The following is a 26,499-nucleotide window of genomic DNA, read 5'->3' on the forward strand; positions in this document are numbered from 1 at the left end:
CCTGGATCAGCAGCCCCAGCACGGACTCCGCCTTCGCCTCCGCCTAAGAGGCAGCAGCCACATTCACCCCTTTGCCCTCCCAGGTGTCCATGGCACTCAGCGCCCGGCCACGTGCTGCCTCCGCCTCCCGGTACCCCGCCTGACTTCTACCTGCAGGAACGGGTGGTGGGGCGCCACGAAGGGTGGCGCTTGAAAGCCATCACGGCGCCGTTGTTGTCATCACGGCACAAAGCCACACAGTCCCAGATCGCTTGCTTCTCCGGCCAGCAAGCCGGCTGCCTGGGAAAGCGGCGCGCTTTTAAAACGCACATTTTTCAAATGCACCGCTTTCCTAGGCAGCAGACTTTGCTGGCCGGAGAAGGGAGCGATTCAGGACTGCGTGGCTTTGCGCCACTTCAAAAATTTCTGCGGGGGGGGGGGGGTTCCTAATGGCTGTGCGGGCACCCGCCCACGCAGCTTAGAAGCAACAGTTGCTGGTGCCCTCCCACCGGACCCCAAAAGCTCACGCCGTCACCGCCAGGGAAGCTCCAGCCAGGCCGGGCTCGCGGCACACCTGACCATGTCCCGCGGCACACTGGTTGGGAAACACTGCCTTAAGGAGCTAGATAATAGAAGATTATTATATTAGCTAATAAATTAAAATCAAGGCATATAAATAATGGAACAGTAATCCACCTCTACTTATAGTTTACAACCCAATTTAACTCAGAATAAAACTTAAAGTCCTCCTCAGAACTCTGAGATATTGCAGTTATCCCCCTCAGCAGGCAGAGAAAGGAAGAAGGGGGGTGGGAGACATTGTTTGTGGCAGCTAGAGAAATATCTAATTCTAGAAGTTGGAGATCTAGAACAGCCTGTCCCACTTACTGCAGGTATGGACTAGTTAGGCATGAATAGAAGAATGCAACATTTTTCCCAGGGTAAATTTGGCTGAAAACATTTGGTAGTTATTTATTATGACGCCTAAAATACGATCTAAGTATTGCCCACAAAATCATATGCTGCAACGTCCTGCCTGTCAATGACTACTTCAGCTTCAACCGCAACAACACAAGAGCACGCAACAAATTCAAACTTAATATTAATCGCTCCAAGCTTGACTGTAAAAAATATGACTTTAGCAATTGAGTTGTTGAAGCGTGGAACTCATTACCTGACTCAATAGTGTCAACCCCTAACCCCCAAAATTTCTCCCTTAGACTATCCACGATTGACCTCTCCAGGTTCCTAAGAGGCCAGTAAGGGGCGTACATAAGTGCACTAGCCTGCCTTTCGTCCCCTGTCCAATTGTCTCTCCTTATCTCATATATCATATACAGTATCTTTTCTTCCTTTCATATATCTTCTCCTCTATTTTTATATCTTTTCTTTATATATAATACTTCAAGTCTATCCTCTTCAATATGTATTGTGTATTGGACAAAATAAATAAATAAAATAAAATTTCTATTCATAAATGAATTATGAACAGAAATATTCATTCACGGAGAACCCATGAACTATCCTACCCATCTGAAACATTTCTGTCTTCCATAAATATTACCAAATCATCTTACAGAGCTTCAGAAATGAACAATGGCTAAGTATTCTTTTAATCATAATTAAGAACATAGAACATAAGAACATAAGAAGAGGGGAGATTGGATTGCCATTCATCAGGGATGGTGTAGAGCAGTGATGGCTAACTTTTTTGTCATTGCGTGCTGCGCCCATAATGCCCTCTTGTGCCCCATTCCCTGTGCATGCATGTGCAATTACCTCCATGTTCTTCTATCCTTCCATACATGCGCACGTGATCTCCCTGTGCTCCCCCGCCCCGATGCATGCACACATGACCCCCATGTTCCGTTTTGGGCCTAATAGGTCTCCCTGCAGCCTTCTGGGAGCAAAAATGGGCAGTGGGAGACACACCATACACCTCATGCCCCATTTTGGGCCAAGTAGGCTTCCTGCAGGCCTTCTGGGAGCAAAAACAGGACATTGGGGGCGCTGATTCCTTTCGCCAGACCCATCCTCGAATACAGCTCATCTGTCTGGAACACATACCACATCTCGGACATCAACACCCTCGAAAATGTCCAAAGATGTGTAACCAGAAGATCCCCTCACTCCTCCACTCGAAACAGAATACCCTATGAAACTAGACTTGAAATCCTAGGTCTTGAAAGCTTAGACTATGATGCCTTAAACATGATTTAAGTATTGCCCACAAGATCATATGCTGCAACAGCCTACCTGTTAGCAACTACTTCAGCTTCAACCACAACAACAGAAGAGCACACAACAGATTCAAACTTAATATTAACCGCTCCAAACTTGACTGTAAAAAATATGACTCTAGCAATCGAGTTGTCGAAGCATGGAACTCATTACTGGACTCTGTAGTGTCAACCCCTAACCCCCAACATTTTACTATTCATGATTGACCTCTCCAGGTTCCTAAGAGGTCAGTAAGGGGTGTGCATAAGCACATTAGTGTGCCTCCCATCCCCTGTCCAATTGTCTCTCCTTATCTCATTTATCTTTTCTTCCATACCTATATCTTTCCCTCTATTCCTCATTGACTTATTTTTTTATTTTTATTCTTATATATTCTCTATTCTTTCTTTGATATATTTTACTATGTGTATATTCTCTATAACCTAATAAATAAATAAATAAATAGATACATACATACTCCATTTTGGGCCTAGTAGGTCCCACTTCCCATGCATGCATTGCAGAGACCCCAAAATCAGCTGGCTGGTAGGAGGTGTGTGCGTAAATGCATGGTGCAGCTGAGCTGGGGTAACGGCTTGTGTGCACGCAGAGATGGCTCTTTGTGTCACCTGTGGCATGCATGCCATAGGTTCACCATCACGGGTGTAGCGTCTCCTGCTGCGGTGGGTGGGGTGGTTGGACTAGATTACTTGAAAGGTCCCTTCCAACTCTGTTAAACTATATATCTGCAGTAGCACTTTGTATTAATCCAACTGAAAACAAACAAAAATGTTTACATTCCCATATAGCATGCAAAATTTAAGAGGTAGAATCATTAGTGGGTTTCTACTGGTATGGATGCTGCTGCTGCACCAGTAGTAAAACTGGAGCAGTAAAACTGGACAACTTCGGGTGTCTGGCGTGTGTGCATGCATATCCCAGTGAGATTTTGCTTCTGCACATGCACAGGAAGCAAAATTTCGCAAGAGGATCTACGCGCAAGAGGTTTTTGCTTATGCGCATGTGTATGTCCCCTTGTGCAATTTTGTTTCCTGCACATGTGCAGAAGCAAAATCTCACTGCGTACACATGCTAGACACCCGAAGTTTCAATCACAGCACGCCGTTAGCAGCAGGAGCCCTCTGTGGAGAGAGGCGGCATACAAATCTAATAAATGAAATAAATGAAACCCCCACCTGAGTAGTATATATAAACATGTAAAACAACTTGAAAACCTTTTAAAGATTCGGTTGAATACAAAAACACTCTTAGTTGAATCTATCCTGATGATTTTAATATTGGTTTTCCAGCACCAATGGACTGCAGGCTTCAAAAGAAAAGTATTTCTATAACCCACCCTTCTGTGAGTCAGTCGCCAATAACAACCTGTCCCACAGAGATTATTATTATCAAATTTATTTTGATAAATAGAGATATATAGAGATAGGAAACTGGCAAGTAATTTTAAAGCCACAGCACAGAGCGCTGCAGGCACATGAGACATGATATGATTTAGCTATAGTGCAATTAGGAAAACTTCAGAATTCCTGTCCTGCATTGCATAAACAGCTATAAAATCCAGGAAACTGGGCAAGTGATAAAACAGCTTTCAGTTCTGTAGATTTTGGCAAATCAAACTTTACCTCCCTATCTTGTGATCTTTGACTAATTCTGAAACTTCAAAACACAGTTGAAATAGATCTCCACTTGCTTGATCCAACCAAGTATCAGTAGTTTGCACCTGATTAATTTGCTCATCTAGAATCAAGTCTTGGATATTACCTTATTATTCATCTTTCAGATATTAGCAAGCAAAGCGTTCAAGCTCAAAGAGTAATTACCAAGTGGTCAATTAATAACAATAGTGAATTACCAATTGACTTTTACTATTACTAATTGACCATCAGCCACTTACTAATTTATTGCTAAGCTTGCCAACAGAGATGACTAGTGTGTGGTAAAAATGGGGTGCCTGGGAGGGGCTTCGGGAGGCCAAAAATGGCTGTATTCAATGTATAAGTCCTATCAACATTTCCACCCTTTGTTTGGGGGGGGGGAGGTGCATCTTAAACTCCGAAAAATATGGTACTCATATTTATGATGGTTGAAATGTCCCAAAGTCATGTGATCACCTTTTGCAACCTTCTGACAAGCAAGTCAATCCAGGTTCACTTAACAATTGTGTTACTAACTTAACAATTGCAATAAATCACTTAGCAACTGTAGCAAGAAAGGTTACAAAATGGGGCAAAATTCACTTAACAGTTGCCTTTCCTAGCAACAGAAATTTTGGGCTCAATTGTGGTCCTAAGCCAAGGACTAACTATAATTGCAAAAAAAGTGCTGATCTTCCTCCAATATTGATAGTTGCAGTTATATTCCTTCTTGATACAGAACATTGAAAGAACATCTTCCACCTTTACCTATGTTGAGATCACTATTATCAGAAATTGGAGAAAGATCAATACTTTTTTTTAAAAAAAAGTATGATTAAATGTAAGCATAAAAGGTAAAGATTGTGTTGAAAAGAAGTCAAAATCCATAGTGAAAAAAGTCAACCATCCATATAAATCAACTGAAAATTCTAAAAAAATTAATTTCCAAGCTTCCATTTTTCACTAAATCTGACTCTTGGCAGGCAGCCTCTCAATCAGTTCACATTTCCACAACCGGCCAATTCACATGGGTAAAACCAGGATTTTTGACATATAAGCATAGAGACAGCCTCCTTCAATCTCTGTCTCTCCCCTGTCTTGAAAGGAAAAAGACTGCTTTATTTAAGCTGGATCGAGGCAGGAAAGGAGTGCCCCTGCCTCAGCATTAACTGATTGGAATTTCCAGGGAAAAGAGGAAATTTAGATAAAAATTTGTTTTCAAAAGCCTTGTTTATTTCTGCAGAAATAGGTGAATGTTTTTAGTCAGGAATCTGTGTTACATTTTTTATTTATTTTACTGTGCACATGTTGGAAGCGACCTATTCCTTTGAATACTTAAGTTTGAGGTAAGAAGGCTCCACCAAGTTCAGGTTTTACTTTTTCTCGATGAAGTTCTTGACAGCTGATATATTTTGAATGTGTGTATTTAATTGTACGATGCAAATTGAGGGTTTTTAATTACAGAGCGTTTCTTAATTTTTAAGCCTTCACAATGTTTTTCCTTGTACGCCACCCACAATCATGTTTTGTGAGATGGATAAATATATTAAATAAATACATCCAGATCCTGAATGAAATTTCTAATTAAAATGAATAGTCAGGAGGTTTTTTTAAAAATCCTTTAAAAAAATGATTTGATTCATTTTTGCAAGATTGATTTATTTTCCAAGGGGGAAAGGAAAGGTTAATACCACTGCTTTTATGTTATACCAGGTGGTTTCATTACAGAACTTGAAATGTTATTTTCATTTTTTATTAGCCATAAGGGGAGTACAGATTATGATAGTCCATTCTCTCCCACACATCAGCAAGAGCCCCCAAACTTGGTAACTTTAAGACTTGTGGGCTTCAACTCCCAGAATTCTCTAGCAAGCATAGGATAGCTGGCTGGAGAATTCTGGAAATTGAAGTCCACAAGTCTTAAGGTTGCCAAGTTTGAAGACCTGCATCAAAGTGAAGAGCCATCTCCAGGAACATTACTGACAGGAATATCTGTGAAGCAGCTGAAACCAGGCAGGAAGTCAGGACTGGGAAAAGTCTTCCAGGAGGGCTTCAGGAAGATAAGATTTCAGATTTCTAGAAGCCTTGTTCTTCTACCAGCATATAAATATTTCTGATGAATGATATTTATAGTTTGATTGAGATTGATATTGGTCAATTTCATCTGAATTTGAATTCATAGTTTTGAGCTGGAAAATATTCTGTGGGAACACTAACATAACTATTGCATGACTAATTATATGCAACTGATTAAAAATATGCTAAAAATCACAGGTAGCTTAACTTTGAGCCTGTTGTACGTTGCAGCAGCCTTAAAATATGGATTAATGGAGAATAAATGGTGGTAGACCCAGATGACAAAATTAGATTTTGAGGAGGAAGCATTAGATTAACAGTATACAGTGGTCCCTCGATCATCGCGAGGGTTCCGTTCCAGGACCCCAAGCGATGATCGATTTTTCGCGAAGTAGCGGTGCGGAAGTAAAAACACCATCTGCGCATGCGCAGATGGTGTTTTTACTTCCACCGCCGCCTGGGGTTTCCCCGCGCGCGTGCCGCCCGCCCGCCCACGCTGTTGCTGGGGCCGCTTCCCAGCTGGGGAGCGGAGCTGGGGTTTCCCCAAGCGCGCGCGCGTTGCTGGGGCCGCTTCCCAGCTGGGGAGCGGAGCTGGGGTGTCCCCAAGCGCGCGCGCACCGCCCGCCCGCCCACGCTGTTGCTGCGGCCGCTTCCCAGCTGGGGAGCGGAGCTGGGGTTTCCCCAAGCGCGCGCGCGTTGCTGGGGCCGCTTCCCAGCTGGGGAGCGGAGCTGGGGTTTCCCCAAGCGTGCGCGCACCGCCCGCCCACGCTGTTGCTGGGGCCGCTTCCCAGCTGGGGAGCGGAGCTGGGGTGTCCCCGCGCGTGCCGCCCGCCCGCCCACGCCGTTGCTCGCGCTGCCGCTGGGGTCTTACCGGGGCAAGAGGGGGAAGACCCAGGGAAGCCGCCCAGCTTCCCAGCTGGGGAACTCCACCATCTACGCATGCGTGGCCATAGAAAAAAGGCACGCATGCGCAGATGGTGGAGTTTACTTCCGGGTTGAAAACTCGCGAAATAGCCCTTTCGCGATGCTCGAGGACGCGAAACTCGAGGGTTCACTGTATACCTAGAAGAAAGAGTTATATGCATAAATATGATATAAAAAGCAATGAGTTTAGGACACCAATAATTTAAAGATGTATGGGAATATGTTTTCAGTCTGTTAAATATAAAATGTATTAGAATTAGGATCACTCAGAGAAAAGGTCAAGGGGAGAAAGAGGAAGTAGAAATGGAGGGGAAAAGAGAGTGGAGGCAAGTAGGAAGGAGGGAACGAAGGAGTAAGGAAGTAGAGAGAGGAGATAGAGAGATGGGAGTGTAAAGAAAAGAAGAAAAACAGACTGATAAATAATAGCATAAAATAGGTGCAAAAATAGGATATTGAGTCATGATTGATTGGGTAAAAATGTATAATTATGTATGTTATTAATCTGTTGTAAGGTATATGCATTGATGAATATATGCAAACTGGAGGAAAAAATAAAAAAACCCTTTTAGATTAACAAACTCCATTAATACAGTCACTAGGCTGGATTCATACTATGCTGAGTATTATATTTGTGTACTCACAATGTCTGTGTGCTTTGTGGGAGTGTCGGGATGAAACTGATCTCCATACAAGTTATTTTATAACGTCCCCAGTCAGAACAATCACAAAAGGATGAAGGACACAGGTCTGTGCTTCTACTTCCCTGGCCCATTTCCAGCAGAAGCAGCAACTGAAGGAATTTGGGTGGCCACAGCATCTTCTTGTTTCTACTGATGCAGCAGCTTCATTATCTTTGTGTAATCTTTTGCACCAGAAAGAAGAGAGGGGCTAATTAAGGTCCTTTTTCTGAGAACAACTGGAACCGCTGAAAGAATGTCCCATCCACAGAGTTATTTCCCACTTTTCCTAAAAGCAAAAATAGAAAAAAGAAAATAAGCCACGTATTAAAATACAGTATGTTATACAACTAGCCATCAAATCCACGCTGTTGTTTATTAATTTCAATATGGCTGCATATCAGTTGGACTTTAAAATAAGATGAAAATAATAATAAATATGCCCAAACATTCCAGAGTAAGATTTGGGCCACCAAAATACCACAGTAAATTTCTACTATACTGGCTTCTGGGAAGCATATTCCTCTTTAATCAACTAACGGTCTTCCAGAATGCTGAACAAGGCTTCTGTATGTTGTATTAAATTAAATATTGCCTAACTTTCATTTGAACATTTTCTTTTTAAAGCAGTGCATCTCTTTTGGCACATCTTGCACAAATTTGATCAGAAAGACTTGATTTTTCAGGAATAAAAAGGAGACCTCAGAATTACAGTATTACATTGTCCATAGCTGTATTGATTTGAGATTATGGTACCACCCATGGAAAATTTGTCATATCAAACAGCTAGAAACTACATAAAGAACACTTGAGATAGTGGATTAAATCCTTTGCTTTGGAGGAAGAATGCTCATTGACAAATTATTTGTAATATATTGCAAATTAAACAATGCAATAATTTACTGTATTTCCAAATGTTTTACAAAACTGAAGCAAGCATTATTCATTTTCAAATGCATAGCTTTCAGTATCTGATAATCTGAGAAATTTTGAACATTTGAAAATTGCATGGATTCTACCATTTTGAGGAAATATGATATATGGATAAATAGTTAATGAAAAGTAAAACAGAGGTCTAAGATGGTTTCAATATGTACAGATAAAATCTCTCACAACAATTTTAGCAACATTAGAATAGAATAAAAAAAACCTACATTCAAAGATGTAGTTGTTTAGACAGTATAAATTTCCAAAATATAGAAATAATTATAAAAGATTTAAAATCTGATTTGCAAGTTAAAGAAATAAATTATTGAGTGACCTTAACAATAGCCTAAGTATTTTTGAAAAATCAGAAATCTATCTGGAAAGAAGCTCGGTTATCAATTTTCTATATGAAAGTTTCTATACAGAAATTGAATAAATTGCTAAAAATAAATATAGGAATGAATACTAAGAGAGGAGAGATGTGGGATCTCCAATGAAATAAAAATAACAAATATAAATCAAGCTCAATCTATTTAAGATATATATCTCTAGTAAACTTTCCAATTCAATTATAGAGGACATTTTCAAAAATAAAGAATATATTTTGTGATAAATAGAATATTGAGTTTTATCATTTTTGAACTAATACTAGATGAAACTTTAACAAATGGAAATAATTTCTTATATTCTTGTATCTAGAATAACCTTAAAAGAAATGGGAGGAGAAAATAGTTTTTTAAAATTGCCCAGCTTTCAGGATTTATTCATTATTTGTAAGGACAACCACGTTCGTCCACAATAAATAATAAATACTGAACATTTTAAATTAGAAACACTATCTTAAATTTAAATAAAAAACAAGGATATAATTGTAAACTTGGGATTGCTTGCAACCCTAAACTACCGTATTTCATTTAACTTGTATTATATTGAACAGTTTAAACACAGGTTTGCTGCCAAAAGTTATTAATGCCTATTGTTATTTCAATGTTAGCAATGATCAGTGGGAAAAATTCTGATATTTTTTTCAAAACACAATACAGAATATCAACATTCCTTCCCAATAGTGTGCCATCCGTCCTATTTTGGCTAGAAATTCTGAAAATGGCATGTTATAGTATTATCTTAGATATCATCAAAAATTAAGTTCAGCAGGAAATATTACACAAGGAATACTCAAAGGTGCCTTTTTCTTTCTCTTGATTAAGACTTGCAAGCAGCATTCAGGCTTGCATAACTGTCAGAGGGTTATCAAGTGAAACTTCCTGCCCTGGGGAGATGAAATTGAGATGACACCTGCCAGGCTGAATTTCCACCTGCTGCCATTTGGGTCCTTTGAAACCATCCTGCCCCAACTATACCAGGATTTTTGAGGATTGTAGCAACTTTTCATATGGAAACACTCAACCCCCCACTTGCCAGGAGCTATACTTTAAGGGGCAGGAGCCTTTCCTCCCTTCTCCATCCCTTTAGGTCTGTGATTCTCAGCCTTGGCAACTCTTAAGATATGTGGACTTCAACCCCCAGAATTCCCCAGTAAGTATAGAGGCGAGGGGGGATTATGGGAGTTGAAGTCCACACAACTTAAAAGTTGTCAAAGCTGAGAAACACCATCCTGAACACAGCAGTACAGATACCAACTGCCTCTCTTTATTGATCCTCACCGGGACTCGCAGCTCAGTGAAGTTGGTCTCTGTCAAGGGGGATGAAGTCCTTTCTCGTCCTCTTCTCCAGCCCAACGCCTTCTGAAACACCCGGCCAGAAAGTGCGGAAAACCCTCCAAAGTCCCATCAGGGATGGACAGCAAAGGCGCCTCAACTTGCCTGAACGGTGGGTTAGAGAAGGCAATTCCACTCGGCAACATCAGTGCCAGCAGCCTCTTCAAGGCTGACAATCGGTTGCCATCTAGTGGCGACTGGACAGATCGCACCGAGTCTGAAATTTTCCTCCAATAAGTAGATGAAGACGCGTGTTAATATTATCTGCTTATCGGTTCGCTTTCGTTCAAAATTGATTATTACTCCAAACCGCCTATTTTATATTCCGCTTTAAAAATTCTTATTAGTGCAAAAGGCGGCCAATAATACGGGGGGGGGGGGGGAAATATAAACCTGCGTTCACCCAAGACTTCTGTGATTTGCACGACCTGCTTGCAACTGGTCCCGTTTCTGGTCTGTACTCTAACACTAGCTATCTTAAAATGAAGTTCAGTTCAATCCCCAGAACCATAAACTAGTCAACCGTATGAACTTTTGCAGACCCAGTCCAGACAATCAATCTGTTTCTCGGGAGCCCAAAATATTGTATGAAGTTCAATTAGTTAATGTAGCGAGTCCAAATGGTAAGCCACACACTACTATTGGCATGCTCTTTGAATCATACGCGGCTGTGATTATTGTAAGCTGCCTGACAATGTCCCAGTACCAACCTCCCATAAACAGCAAAGACACTGACTGAGAAGAATATGCAAAACTGAAATTAAGCGCCTGCGCCTTTAAGAAACAGGCGTAGCCTGACTCTCTCTATTACCGCTTCTGTAACTGGCTCTTCGGCAACGAGGAACGGCGCTTCTGACTGTTCCTTAGATGGCTGGTCGCGGAGCACTCTGGTAGCTGTAGTTTCCCATCGACTCGAAACAATCGGTGCCTCCGGACATTCGAACTACGATTCCTAGGATGCCTGGCGCCCGAGGGGCACTGGCGCCTTGCGAGGCCGCTCTCTCTCGGTGGCAGGGCGGCTAGTTCAAGTTGCCATAGCGGCAGCGGGGCGGGTGTCGGACAGTTGGAGTCGGAAGCGTCCGGAGTCATGCTTCTTTCCTGACAACTATTCTCAGGTGAGAAGGCGCGGGTTAGTCCCGGGACCGGAGAAGTGTCCGGGGCCCAGGGTAGAAATAAGCGTGTGGATGTTTATGACAGCGAGCGTGAATGAAAGAATCGGAGTGGGTGCAATCCGTTCATGGGTGGAGAGAGCCACTTCCTTTGATCGTGCGATCGCGTTCGATCGTGATCTCATGCGAATTTCGGGTCACTTGTGCGAAGGGTCTTTATAGTATCTGGACAAAAGAAACTTTGCAATGGATGACAGTTATGCAGCCCGATTATGTGCATCAGAAATAAAAGTGATTCATCATGTTTTTGCCCAGCTTCTAATCCTTCTATCATCCTTATCTGGTATGGCTTAAGAGGTGGTCAGTTATAATTTGACCATCGTGACTCGTGATGAACCCTGTTGATTTCAGCAACCTTATGCTGGGGAAGTTGCCATTGGGCAAAATGGGGTGCGCAGATTGAGGTGCATTTAGAGCAGAGGTCTTCAAACTTGTCAACTTTAAGATTTGTGGACTTCAATTCCCAGAATTCTCCAGCCAGCATAGCTAGATAAATAGTACTTAGTGCAATATAAAAATGTAAATAATTTTTCTGTGGACCACCAACATTTTTTACGGACCCGAGTTGGTGACCACTGCCTTAAACTATATATTCAGGTCTGTCTTAAGGCATATAAGATATAACCACTGAATTAAATAGATTTTAAACTATTAGTTTATAATACGGTACTGTGGGCTATACTGTGATGGAACTGGGAACTATGCCTATAGGCTAATGATATTCTACATTTAATAGGTAAACATGGGTTTGATTCATTTGCTCCTAAATCACAATACAGTGTGGTCCTGGTTACTATAACAAAAGCTTTTGTTTGTTCCCTTTCAACCTACTTTTTGAACAATTGTATTCTGTTTAATTTTATGATGACTTAACTGAAAGTGTCTCAGCACATATAAATGTTCCCCTAAGTTCTTAGTTTGATTCAACTTCCTTTTTCCCCGTTGATTGAAGTTTGGAGAAGTTGTACTTAAAGTTTCCTAAGTATCGTTTTGCTAATACTGTAGTCTGCTAGGGTGTGGCTTTTTTTTCTATTTGCAATTGTGACATTCTGTGCTTAGGGGAATAAATTGTGTTCTGGAGGCTTGTGAAGTTGATTGACAGCTTCCTTTACCTTGAAGATTTGCAATGGTGCATGCATTTTTTTAGACTAGCCCTTTCACTAATTTGTTTTACTACTTTATCCAAGGTAGGGATTACTGCTCTCAATTCAAATTAATCGGTTTTGAGGATTTTTTTTTTCAAGTGAGAAGTCCTGTATGAACCAGGTGCATGCCCTTGAATATTGGCCTTGATTTAAATGTTGTACCAAATGATTCTTGAGAAATATATCTTTTTCTTTTGGGTATACTGAGAGCATATGCACCAAGACAAATTCCTTGTGCATCCAATCACACTTGGTATATAAAGAATTCTATTCTATTCTATTTGGGATCCTCTGTCAGGCCATGGGTCTGCTCTAAGGTAGATCATAATTGTATCGCTACAAAATTATGGTAGAAATACATGATAACAAAAGTCACTGGTTACATTATTGAAGTTTGGCTTACAGATAATTTTTGTCTGAACAGGTCAAAAGTTTCTACTTAATTTAGTACAATCTGCAAAGTAGAGGTACCATAGTACCATCGGGGTGTCAGACTTTTTTCACCTTTGCTAAACTGGGCGTGGCTGTGGCCAGCACATGGCCTATATCCGTTTGCAGCCTGTGGGCCATGAGTTTGACAGCACTGATATACACGATTCTTTAGTAGAAACTACAATAGGGAAAAGAAGAAAACTGTTCTTTTGATCAATGGATAAGTAAAATCTGCATTTTAAAGAAATACCGTAAAGTGTTTAAAATTGATGTTTTATATATAAAGGTGCATTTTTAAAATGACTACTCCTGACTTTAAGTGTAGCTTCTATTATTATAATACTTCAGTTTTGGCAGTTCATGGCATATGTGGAAAAGATAATGTGTTTCAAAAATTGTTATCAGTAAGTGTCTGAGAACTGATTAGGTATGAGAGCAGTTTTTAAGAAAGGCTGACACACAAAAGAAGGCCAAGAATTGTTCTCACATCCAATGTCTTTGGATAATAGATTTAAGAAAGATGAAGGCAAATTTAAATTTACCCCACATTTTACTAACAGAAAGACCGTTCTGGGTTTAAACTGATTGGTGAGAAGGCTGCTAAACTTTTCATTATTGGATATTTAAGTAGAGACCTGCAAACACCTTACAGAGATGCTTTAATTTGGATTTCTACATGGAGAAGGAGTTGATTGAGTGGCCAAAATGATCCATTCAATCTCTGTGAATCTATAAACTAATGTAAACTGTAGAATAATGTTGTGGCAAATAGCAGAATCAGTCCAATTCTGTTTTGTTTTTTTAAAAAAGATACCATAAACACTCTTAACTGGGTTGCCTTATTTCTGGATGAATGGGATCAATTCAGCCACTTTTCTTTTTCTTTTAGTACTGGCAGTGAAATAAAGAGACTTTCTTTTACTGTTTAGTAATGTGGGTTCTGAATGAAGTTTTTGTTTTTGGGATTGTTGTACCTAAAATAGTAGCTTTTAGAAATCTTCCTTCGGGCCAAGGGTTTGCTCTAGCGATTATCAGGCACTTAGGACAAATTGCTATTTGCTATACCATAATAATGTGTGAATATAAACTTTTAATGTATGTGCGTAATGATATTACATGTCTGGATAATTGCACATAGTTTACATATGTAAAATTCTTCAAAACTGCTATAAAAGGAAGTAATAGTGATATCTTTGAAATCTTGAGAGTCATAACGATAAGAGTCTGGAAACAATTGGTTACTAAGATCTTGCTTCCAAACATTCCCACCCCAACACACAGAGACAAGGTGAAGCAACAAGAATGCAGGTAGTTCTCGACTTACAACCACGATTGAACCCAACATTTATGTTGCAAAGCGAGACAGTGAAGTGGATTTTGCCCCAATTTTACATTTCTTGCCACAGTTGTTGTCATTAGTAACATATTGTTAAGTGAATCTGACTTTCCATTGACTTCGCTGGCCACAAGGTCACAAAGGTGATCCGATGATCCCAGGATACTGGAACCATCAAATCAGTTGCTAAGCATCCAAATTTTGATCAAGTGACCATGGGGAATGCTGCAATAGTTGGAAGGGTTAAAAATGGTCATAACTCACTTCTCTCTAGTGACATTGTAACTTTGAGCAGTCATTAAATGAACTACTGTAAGTCAAGGACTATTTGTAATAGTGAAGTTGAAAAGGAAGCCAAGGATCATTCCTGTCAGTGTTTTTCAAATTTGGTAGCTTCAAGGTGCTGATTGGGCAATTCTGGGAGTTACATCCATGCCAGTGATGGGTTGCTGCTGCTTTGGACCAGTTTTCCAAACCAGTAGCAGAAATTTGCCCCTGCTCGCTGACCAGCAGCAATGGCTGCTTGTCCACGTCCCCGAACCTGTCCTCCCGTAGCCACTTCTGGAAACCAGTTGCCAAAGAACCCTCTTCTTAATTTTCAAATTCAGCAAAAACATATGACATATACAGTGTTCCCTCGATTTTCGTGGGGGATGCGTTCCGAGACCGCCCGCGAAAGTCGAATTTCCGCGAAGTAGAGATGCGGAAGTAAATACACTATTTTTGGCTATGAACAGTATCACAAGCCTTCCCTTAACACTTTAAACCCCTAAATTGCAATTTTCCATTCCCTTAGCAACTATTTAGATTATTACTCACCATGTTTATTTATTAAAGTTTATTAAAAAAATATTTATTAAAGGCGGACAAAGATTTGGCGATTACATATGATGTCATCAGGCGGGAAAAACCATGGTATAGGGAAAAAACCACGAAGTATTTTTTAATTAATATTTTTGAAAAACCGTGGTATAGACTTTTCGCGAAGTTCGAACCCGCGAAAATCGAGGGAACACTGTATATATAGTTGTAGTTCCTATTCAATTATTTTGTGTAATGTCTTTGCACTACTTACAGGTAGTCCTCAAGTTACAAAGACAATGTGGGCATAAAGCACAACCACATTGCTTGGTGACAGCAATACATGGCATCGGACCAGATTACTTACGGGATCACCTCCTGCTGCATGAATCCCAGCGACTGGTTAGGTCCTACAGAGTCGGCCTTCTCCAGTCCTGTCAACTAGATAATGTGGGGGCTCCGGCCCTCTGGAACCAGCTCCCCCCAGAGATTTGTACTGCCCCTACCCTCCTCACCTTTCACAAGAGTCATTTGTGCCGTCAGGCTTGGGGCTGTTAATTACTTGCCCCCTGGCTGATGAATTAAATGTATGGTTGCTGTGTGAATGGGAGCGATGGATTAGAAATAAATTTGGGGTTTTAGACTAGTTAATTTTAAGTTAATTGAATTTTAAAAAAATTTCATTGTCTTTTTTAGACTGTATGTTGTAAGCCGCCCCGAGTCCTCAGAGAGGGGCGACATATAAATCCAATAAATAAATAATAAATAAATAAATACCCGCAGTTCTGGTTGTCGTTGCTAGCTCAAACCCAGGGTCATTAGGCAAGGCTACTTCCTGATGGTTTCCCACACCGAAGTCCGCGCAGAAGTTGGCAGGATGTTGCAAGTTCCAGGCTCACAGACATGAACTGGGAAGATGAATGAGGTAGATAAGGGTGCAAGGAAGCATGTGAGTCAGGTTGGGATGGGTGAATAAGGGTGTACAGAAGGGGTTGATTGGGTTGGGAAGAGTGTGCAACAGTATACAATAGGTGCTACACAGGAGTGTACAGAGTATACAAGAGGTGCTGCCAGTTGACAAAAGTCATGGAGGTGTATAGTGTACCCAAGAGATACTGTAAGGCTGTGCAAGTGGTTGTGGTGTTGCTGCAGCGGGTTGGGGAAGGGTACACATGTGGGCGAGTGTTACCTCAGCAACTTGTGATCTTCCCTGGTAACTTTTTCTTTGCATATTGAAGAAGTGGCATGGAAGTTGAAAAGGGTGACCCTGTGACCTCAAGAAGCTTGATAGGTTCTCCTATAGTATCTTCTATAATCTTTCCACATTATAGAACTTTGAAGTTGATTGTTCTACAATCCTATGAACATCATGAAGAACAATGATCAAAATACTCATTCAGTATGTGTTGACTGGCATGGGAGTCTAGTAGTAAAGACACTCGCCTCCTACTTCAAAGGTTGATAGTTCAATCCTAGGTACTGTAGCAACAGATGTTTCTTTCTTAGGTCACAAAGAAAAAAAAAGCCTGCTTTGAACTCAATATTAGTGTCAGAAGGGCATCTGGTCAGTAAACGCTTAGCTCCCTCCAGTCTCCCTGACTTTACTTTGAATTAAGGGCCTATAGGGTGAAGAAAAATTCAGTTTGTTAGGAATCCTTGCTCTTTCAGAAAAAAGACAAAACAAATATGACTTCTCATTCTGGGTTATGTACAGGATTTATAGTCTTGAGCCTTGTGATTGATCACCACCTTTTCAACATTGAGGCATGTCTCAATTAACCTTGTTCATTATAGTGTGTTATCTGTGCTTTTTTAGTACTTTACAAATTTTGGGTAGGTTTTGTCATCATTATTAATGCAAGTACAGATTAATGAGATTGTGATATATTAAGGAAATGGCTATGTCTAGGCTATGCTAAACAATAGATCTATACATATTGCATGCTGAATTGACCTGTCCTTCAAAATCTTTTTCAAATGTTCTCAAAGTGAGGAGGATAGTAATTGGGAGAGAGAGAGAGAGAGAGAGTGTGTGTGTGTATTATGTATTTGAGAATCAAGAAAGGTTAACATGCTTTTTGAATTTCTTTTTTGGTGATATGATACTGCAACTGATAAAATGTAATAAAAGTTACTAATGTGAGTCTTTTTCACCCTTAAGATTCCAATGGCAGATTCATCCAGCGACTCTGATAACATTCGTCGTAGAATTGGAAGAAGAGGTCCTATAAGAGCAACCAGAATTGGAAATCATGGAACTGAAGATGTTGCAGAGAAGATTCACACTTTAGCAAATACTTTGCAGGTTGCTATGAATGGTCTACTTTAAAGAACAATTTTGTAGAATTACAAGGCAGGGTTCTAATTCTATATGGTCAGATAACTGTCTTGATTTGTAACATTGAGCCTGGGAGAAGTCTGTTTGTTTAGTCAGATTCTTAGTAGTTTACTTAGTAGTAGTTGACAAAATTGAACGGGTCCAAAGACGGACTACAAGAATGGTGGAAGGTCTTAAGCATAAAACGTATCAGGAAAGACTTAATGAACTTAATCTGTATAGTCTGGAAGACAGAAGGAAAAGGGGGGACATGATCGAAACATTTCAATATATTAAAGGGTTAAATAAGGTTCAGGAGGGAAGTGTTTTTAATAGGAAAGTGAACACAATAACAAGGGGACACAATCTGAAGTTAGTTGGGGGAAAGATCAAAAGCAACATGAGAAAATATTATTTTACTGAAAGAGTAGTAGATCCTTGGAACAAACTTCCAGCAGATGTGGTAGATAAATCCACAGTAACTGAATTTAAACATGCCTGGGATAAACATATATCCATCCTAAGATAAAATAGAGAAAATAGTATAAGGGCAGACTAGATGGACCACGAGGTCTTTTTCTGCTGTCAGACTTCTATGTTTCTATGTTTCTATGAGTGCTGCTTCCCAGATCTTAGCCTTTATTTGTCCATAAAGTAGTGGCTGTAAATCCAGGAAGATCATTAAGTCTTTTATCTGCTCTTTCAAAAGTAGTGGCATCCAGTTAGTCTGGACCTTAATGAGTATTAAGACACTGTGTTTTGTTTGGATTTAATCTAGCTAGTGTTTCAATATTCTTCTCAAAAAGGCTAGGTTAGAGACAGAACACTAGTTATCAAGGACAGCTGAGTTTATAGAGGGTCTCTTAAGGAAGAGGTGCACTACAAATGTCAATCCTATGACTGTGGGACAGTGTGATGGTTGAAACACCCACTGGTTGCAAAATGCACATATCTCAATCTTATGACGGTGGAGATGCTGCGATGGTCATAAATATGAGGACCAACTATAAAATGACCTTTTCAGTGCTATCACAACTTTGAACAGTCATTAAATAGGGCAAGTGCTAAGTGAGAATTATTTATTGATTTTAACTATAAATAGCCTTTTTAATAAAAATGGCCAAGATGATTTATAATATACTAAAACCCACATTTTTTTAAAAAAAGAAGAAGACAATTTGAATATAAAGTGGAAAGTCTGATTGATTATATGCTTGATATCTTTTCATATATAAATATAGTTCAGTATCTGTTTTTAACTAAAGAAAGAGATAAAATAGGTCATAACGGGAAACAATGTGTTGAGAGGTCATCAATTTTTCTGCTTAGATTTAACATACTCATAGCACATGCACTTTACATGCAAAAGATTCTGGATTCAGTAATTAGTAAACTTGAGAAAGTTTGAGACTCTATGGAGATTCTCAGTCATCCAGGTCCTGATTGTCCCAAAAGAGGCAACCGGCTTCTTGAATGAGAAGTGGAACATCTTCAAAGAAAAAACAGAAAGTCCAGTTGCTTCTTGAAAAAAACACTTTTCAGACAGGTTGTTGTCTTAATAATTTCTATTAGGTAGTTTCTTCTAGATAGTTTCTGATACATAGGTCAGTGGTTTAACTCCATACAAGTTCCCTTCCTGTAGTCCTTTTGGTTCACTTTTAATATTCCTAAATTACTTACTTTCAAGGAAACAGTAAAACACACGGGTTTCTGAACACTGCCACATTATTCAACAGGGTTATAGTCTGCTTTAGGCAGACTGTGAGGTTAATTGATGAGATCAGCATTTTTCAAAAGTGACAACTTTATGTATTCAACTCCCAGAATTTCCTAGCCTGAGGAGTTCTGGGAACTGCTGCACATCATAAAGTTGCCAAGGTCAAGAAACATTGGATTAGAGAAAGTACAAATTTAATACCCTTTTGACAACTATATTGATGTGGATCTCCTAGAACCCTAGGAGGAGGCATTACATAGTATTAATAATTGTAAGACAGTTGAATAAATAAGTACAACATAAATATCGGTGGGCACTAAACTGGTTGTGACTTTAAGGTTGCACATTTGGTAAGAAAAGCACACAAACTACTTGTTTTGTATTGACCTCCCTCACTTAACCTTCATTTCACCTTCCGTATTTATAGCTTGGATTGTAGTTTAATTATGTTTTCTTCTCATTTTTAAAGGATGCAAATTGGAATTTAAGACATGTGGATCAGATGTTGGGCCAATATCGAGAGTATAACAATGAGCAGGCAGAAACAATTGCAAATGTAAGCAGCTACTGATTGAATTTAGTAATTAGAATATGTAAAAGTATAAAATTCCTGTTTCTATTCTATTCTTTAGTGCTATTTGAAGGAAAATGATCTTCTAGCTAACAAGCTGCCATTTTCATATAGCTTAAGGAAAATTTGGAAGAATCCCTGGGCCAATTGAAGAACCCACGCTTACTGAGAAATTCTGGAGTAAGAAGCGCATCTCTTTCAAGCTTGTATGCGAGTGATCTGGATGGTGGAACTCCAGGTATATCTAATAAACCTCACACTGTAATCATATACTCACTTACCTTCAATAGGTGTCCTATTGAACTATTCAATATACATATATTGAATATATTGTATATGTACTGTATTTGTGAATACAGTGGTACCTCGAGATACGAGTTTAATTCGTTCCGGACCTGGGCTCTTAAGTCGAGCAGCTCTTATCTCGAACGACTTTTCCCCATAGGAATTAATGTAAATAATTTTAATTGGTTCCAGCCCTCAAAAAACTCACAAAGTTAGTCTAAATTATGCAGAAAGACATGTTTTTAATGAAGAAATGTACATGTACATATAAATGAATAATGAAGTTTCTTTCACTTAACTTGTAAACTTTCTTAAACTTTTAAATTTACATATGTTCAACTTCTCTGCCACCCAATCCTGTAGGACAGAGGTCCCCAACCCTTTTTGCACCAGGGACCGGCTTTAAGCGATCAAGAGAGGAATGGGTGAATGAATGGACGGAGGGTGGGAAGGAAGGAAGGAAAGAGGGAAGGGACAGGAACAGAGGAAGGAAGCAAGGAAACTTATGAAAGGGGAGAGTAAGAGAGGAATGAGTGAAGGGAGGGAGGGAGGGAAGAAGGTGGGAAGGAGAAAGAAAAGAAGAAATAGAGGAAGGGAAGGTAAAAGAGAGAAAGAAAAAGAGCAAGAAAGAAAGCTGCAAGCCCCCCCCCGAGCCCCCCAGGCCGGCTGCAACCTTTTAAAACACGCGCGCCGCTTCGCAGCTGTCTCCTGAAGCCGAACGCGGAAGTTAGCGTTTGGCTTCAGGAGACAGCTCCTTGGCGCTTGTATCTCGAATTTGGGCTTGTAAGTAGAACAAAAATATCTCTCCCCTCCCAGCTCTTATCTCGAGTTGCTCTTAAGTAGAGCAGCTCTTATGTCGGGGTTCCACTGTACAGTGAACTCTTTATTGATTAATTTTGCTTTGTAGTAGCTATGCTTGAACAATATATACCTCTAAGTATGATGGAAAATATAATGTTTGAGGAGATTAATACAAATATCTTGGTAGATCCATAGAGGAATAGATTGTCATTTATGTATACAGTAGTCCCTCGCTATATCGCGCTTCACCCACCACGGCTTCACTTCATCGCGGGTTTTGAAGTCAGCATTGGCACAAATACGGCGCTTAGAAGTTTGGAAGGGCAGGACAAGCCAATCAGCCCGCGGCTGGGCGAATGATGAGCAGGGTGGGGACTGAGCTCTGGCGGAGGCCTGTCCCCTCGTTCAACCCGCCTCGCCAGTGCCGAGAAGGCAGTCTTTGGAGGCGCGCTTAGTGGTTGGCGTCGTCGTGCTTGGGGTTGGAGAAAGAGCTCCCGGCAGTGCACGAACGAGTGAGCACGAGCAAAGAAAGGAACGCGATGCGGTGGGGATTTCCAGACTGGGCTCGAGGGCGGGAGAGGAAGTGCTGGGCGGGTGGAGGGGAAAAAAAAGAAAAGAAAAGAGAGAGAGAAAAAGAACCAGCCGGGGCAGCTCACCAGGGACTTTCCAGCCGGGGTAAGGCAAAAAAGACAACGTTTGGCCGAACTGCTGCAAAGAATAGCAGTGGGTCGGGAATGCTCGGGGGCGGCAATTCTTTTGCCCCACTCCCCTTCTTTTCCTCAGGCACAGAGTAAGTAGTAGGGGGGTGGGGAAGGTTAGCCGGCAGTTGCTCACCTCCAGGCATCCGGAGCTGGTGAGAAGGAGGAGAAATTCCCCATCGCGGATTTCACCTATCACGGCCGGGTCTGGAACGTAACACCAGCGATAGGTGAGGGACTACTGTAAAATTATTTTAATTAATTTAACTTGACTTAACTTAATTTAATTATTCAATTTTTTATGCCGCCCTTCTCCTTAGACTCAGGGTGGCTTACAACATGTTAGCAATAGTACTTTTTAACAGCCAGCATAATGAGCCGGGGTGGTGCAGCAGGTAGAGTGCTGTACTGCAGGTCACTGAAGCTGACTGTAGATCTGTAGGTCAGCGGTTCAAATCTCATCACTGGCTCAAGGTTGACTCAGCCTTCCCATCCCTCTGAGCTGGGTAAAATGAGGACCTGGATTGTGGGGCCAATATGCTAGCTCTGTTAAAAAGTGCTATTGCTAACATGCTGTAAGCCTCCCTGAGTCTATGGAGAAGGGTGGCATAAAAATCAAATAAATAAATAAATAAAAATTGCCCCCACAATCCAGGTCCTCATTTTACCCACCTCAGAAGGATGGAAGGCCGAGTCAACCTTGAGCCATTGATGAGATTTGAACTGCTGATCTGCAGATTTAGCAGTCAGCTTTAGTGGCCTGCAGTACTGCACTCTACCCACTGCGCCACCTCGGCTCATAATTACATTTCAGGAGAAATGTATTTATTTATGAGGCTACCTATGAAGAGTGTTCAGAAACTTCAGATTGTGCAGAATGCGGCCGCGCAAGCAGTCATGGGTCTTCCCAGATATGCCCCTGTTTCGTCAACACTCCGCGGCCTGCACTGGTTGCCAATTAGTTTCCGGACACAATTCAAAGTGTTGTTGATAACCTATAAAGCCCTACATGGCATCGGACCAGAATACCTACGGGACCGCCTTCTGCTGCATGAATCCCAGTGGCCAATTAGGTCCCACAGAGTTGGCCTTTTCTGGGTCCTGTCAACTAAACAATGTCATCTGGTGGGCCCTACGGGAAGAGCCTTATCTGTGGCGGCCCCAGCCCTCTGGAATCAACTTCCCCTGGAGATTTGAACGTCCCCTCCTCGCCTTCCGCAAGACCCTGAAGACCTATCTATGTCGCCAGGCATGGGGCAATTAATGTATCACCCTCTCTGACCATTAAGAGTTATGTGTGGTTGTGACTGAATAGTATTGATTGTTTTTTTAAGATAGCGGGTTTTTAGTTATAGTTTTAAATATTAGATCTGCATTGTGCCATTTTATTGCTGTTGTGAGCAGCCCCGAGTCTTCGGAGAGGGGCGGCATACAAGTGTAATATATTATTATGATTATGATTATGATTATGATTATTATTATTATTATTATTATTATTATTATTATTATTATTATTATATTTGTGCTGATTTTCCTATATTTCTTTCTGTAAAGAAGTTCAGCGTGTCAAACCTACCTCTCCTCTCAGAGATTACAGTGCAACACTAGGTACCAGGCAGCGACGGTCTAGATCTGCTGTTCGATTTGTTGATCAGCAAGGTAAATTGGACCAGGTGAGTAGATATTTTTTTAAAAACACATAGGCTCATGTTTTTGCCATAACCACTTCTTCCAAATCCTTTTTACCTTATTACCAATAGTGAAATCTATAATTCAGCTATGAATTTGTTGATATGGAGTTTGAGAATTATTATATATCTGTGAAGTTCTTGATTGTTTGCTTGGAAATGCTTCGTTACCCAACTACTTAACATGGTGTTAATGAGCATGGGGACTGATATATATAGTAGCTTGCCACACCAGTTTTGGTGTGGGTGTGGCTTCCTCTTTAGTGGGTCTTTGATTGGAGCATTGTCTTCTGCATTATGTTCATTTAATGTTAATTCTTGCTTATCTAAGTGTGCTTACTTGTTTTTTATTATCTCATTTCAATGGTGTATAAACGTACTTACAGTCAGTGAAGGGCTAACAAAATTTTTACTACCACACTGTGGGCGTGGCTTATGCATTTTCTTTCAACATCTTTCAGTGCAAATTGGGTGCTCTGGGGTAGAGCTCCATTTTTGCTACCCCACTGTGTACCCCCGTCCGTGCAGTAGCCCACCCCTGCTTACAGTATCTGAATGTGTCTGTTGATAGCTGATTTGTCTGAGTGCCAGGCTTCCAAAAATTTCCTAGCTTTTGGGATTTGGCTTGATCTAAGATGCTAATGTTAACTCAACTGAAATTATGGTCTATCCATTTGCTGTGAAATGAAGGATTTTTCTTTCTCGTGTGATTGTTAGCTGGTGTATGTATCCTATTTCCCTGAAAATAAGACGTACCCCGAAAGTAAGGCATGTCAGAGGTTTTGCAGAATTTGCTAATATAAGGCACCCCCCGAAAATAAGGCGTAGTCAAGTTTACATACGGTACGGTGGAAAAACATACGGTACCATTCAAAGCTGTTCATAGTGGTACCGTAATAATGTGGCGTCTCCTGCTGTCCCCTTCCATCGCTTTGTACCGTCTAGTACAGCAGACACAGTCTGCTGCTGTCTCACCGCCATTACAGTCTCCACTACAGTGCGTAGACTGTAGTTCCTCTGGTGGCCGGAAGCTGCAATAGCGGGAGTATACTGTTGTATCATATAAATGCCGTCGTTTGTGTGTGTGAGTGCCATACTGACAGGTACCGTACCGTAATCAGTGTACCATACGGTACACTTTCTTTGGGGGTGTCAGCTTTTCTTCCTGTGAATTTGTCTTATTTGAGAAATATAAGGCACCCCCCGAAAATAAGACGTAGCACAACTTTTGGAGCAAAAATTAATATAAGACTGTGTCTTATTTTCGGGGAAACACGGTAGTTGCTCTCTGTTAATTTTCTATTTATCTCTCCTATATGATAACCATTAGAATCTTTGAATTGTATGTTGTAGATTGTGTTTGCTCCTGGGCTAATAGGACTTAGTATATCTTTTCAGAACAATTGCTTCATGCCACTAATCACAATTATTTGAAAAAAGAAAGCAAGCTTAAACTGCACTAAAGCTTCAAATTTTTCAAATTTGTATCTTTCTCTTTTTGCATTTCAAAATAAAACAGCCTATGCCAATTAGTACTTTAACGCTTATGTGGAATTTTCTAGTGTGGTACTATTATTACTGTGTTCTAAAAATGTATCATCATTTCAGGAGAGAACACAAATTCTTCTCAAAGAAGAACCATTAAAATGGTTTTTCTATTTTGTGAAATGCTACACATACCAAATAACACATTCCTATCCAGTATATTTTTAATTTTAGTGGTGTGTCCTAAGCTTATTAAAAATAATTGCATAAATGTAGTGTACAAGTGAAATATTTAGATAATAGCTAAGCAAACCACATTTAATAGTATTTTTTAAAGCTTTTAAATGTGATACTACATTTTATCAGTGTAATCCAAAACATTTATTACATATTATATAGGAATAATTGTGTATAAAACTGCTATAATATAAGGATTACTTGCATTACTATTTTGAGTAATGTTTACTGCTGTTACTATTTGTAGTTTCTTTTGCTAGAGAGTAAAAATAGATTTTGGCTAATAGCTTTAGATAAAATGGACTCTGGAATAGCTAGTGTATTTTAAAATGTTTAAAAAGTCACTGTTCAATGCTAATGTGGAAAGATTCTTCTGAGATTTATAAGAATAGCATAACAAGGTAGTGGAAGAGAGGGTGGAAGAAATTTAGAACAGTAAGCATCAAAAATATAATAAAACATAGTTTAAGAAGAATGTTTAAGACATATTTAAATCTCAGCTAACAAAGATTCAAAACGTACTTCCAGTAATTAGAAAAAGAATAACATGTTAAAAAAAGTAATGCATTTTTTAGAGTAAAGGAAAATCTTGAGTGTAAAATATCTGTAGGATATAAAGTAATTCTAAAAGAAAAATAAATACAAAAGTATTTCAATAAATTTTACATAGGATTTTGACCCAGGTCTTTTGGTCTAATTTGAATAGATCTTAATATATATACAGATGCAAAAATATAATAATTATGTCCCTTCTAATGATTGTGCTGGATTTACTAAATGATAGAAAAATATGTTCAAAATAGCTAATTATGTTCTGTATGTTTTCATACTGCAGCTGCATTCTTTACACCAGTCACTTAGGGATGTCAGCAGTGAACAAGTTCGCTTGGGAGAAGACCTCACCAGAGAACTTTCAAGAAGAAATCGGTATGACATGAAAGAATGACTTTGGTTGGTGGCAAAGGTGGGTTCCTGCCCATTTGGACCGGTTCTACAGAACCGGTAGTGGAATTTCTCCCTGCTCATCAAACCGGCAGCAATGGCCATCTGAACACCCCCCCCCCCTCCCAAACTGGCTGTCTTGGCGCCATAGGTGGTACAACTGTTTTTTGCTTCTGCGCATGTGCAGAAGTTGTTGTTTTACTTCTGCGCACACACAGAAACTGGGTTTTTAGCACTGCGCATGCAAGCGTGAAGTGTGTGCGCCCACACGGCACATGAGGAAATGAACTGGCAGCGAGGTAAGTCAGAACCCACCCCTGGTTGGTGGAAAAACTTGAGTGTTTAACATTAGGAACACATATTTGATGTTTGATGGGTTTGTTCAGTCATTTCACTGTATTGCATTATGTGTTATTTTTATTGCATCTGCCTAATAACCGAAGTTCTCTGGCACATTACAAAAGTTATAAAAATATTTTAAAATAAAAGCCATCAAATAACAGATATCAAAGTCAATTTTCTGATATAATGTGGGCATTTATTAAAATAAAGCATACAAAAATGCCTTGTTGAAGAGAAATAATTTCACAAGGTACGGAAATAATACTAAGTGTCTGGAAAGATACCTTCCTTGTCTGCTATTATACAGCTGGAAAACTCTGTCCCTGCTATAACCCTGCCCTTTCTAAAACTCCTCCA

General features: G+C 40.1%; 2 protein-coding genes across 2 annotated transcripts in view; one reads left to right on the plus strand and one right to left on the minus strand.

Moving 5' to 3' along the window:
- TSHR (thyroid stimulating hormone receptor) overlaps positions 1-10,930 on the minus strand; it is a 43,803-nt gene extending 32,873 nt beyond the window's left edge. Inside the window, exons 1-2 of the mRNA XM_070733781.1 lie at positions 10,123-10,930; positions 7,496-7,820 (exon numbers count right to left, since the gene is read on the minus strand). Coding sequence (XP_070589882.1) covers positions 7,496-7,671 — 176 coding nt within the window. The 5' untranslated portion in view covers positions 7,672-7,820; positions 10,123-10,930. The remainder of the gene's footprint in view (positions 1-7,495; positions 7,821-10,122) is intronic.
- A 220-nt stretch (positions 10,931-11,150) lies between these two features.
- CEP128 (centrosomal protein 128) overlaps positions 11,151-26,499 on the plus strand; it is a 199,143-nt gene continuing 183,794 nt past the window's right edge. The window contains exons 1-6 of the mRNA XM_070753955.1: positions 11,151-11,291; positions 17,221-17,364; positions 19,563-19,649; positions 19,779-19,902; positions 23,003-23,121; positions 25,694-25,785. Of these exons, the coding sequence (XP_070610056.1) occupies positions 17,227-17,364; positions 19,563-19,649; positions 19,779-19,902; positions 23,003-23,121; positions 25,694-25,785 (560 nt within the window). The 5' untranslated portion in view covers positions 11,151-11,291; positions 17,221-17,226. The remainder of the gene's footprint in view (positions 11,292-17,220; positions 17,365-19,562; positions 19,650-19,778; positions 19,903-23,002; positions 23,122-25,693; positions 25,786-26,499) is intronic.

This window comes from Erythrolamprus reginae, chromosome 1 (genome assembly GCF_031021105.1).
Source record: "Erythrolamprus reginae isolate rEryReg1 chromosome 1, rEryReg1.hap1, whole genome shotgun sequence".
NCBI lineage: Eukaryota > Metazoa > Chordata > Lepidosauria > Squamata > Dipsadidae > Erythrolamprus > Erythrolamprus reginae.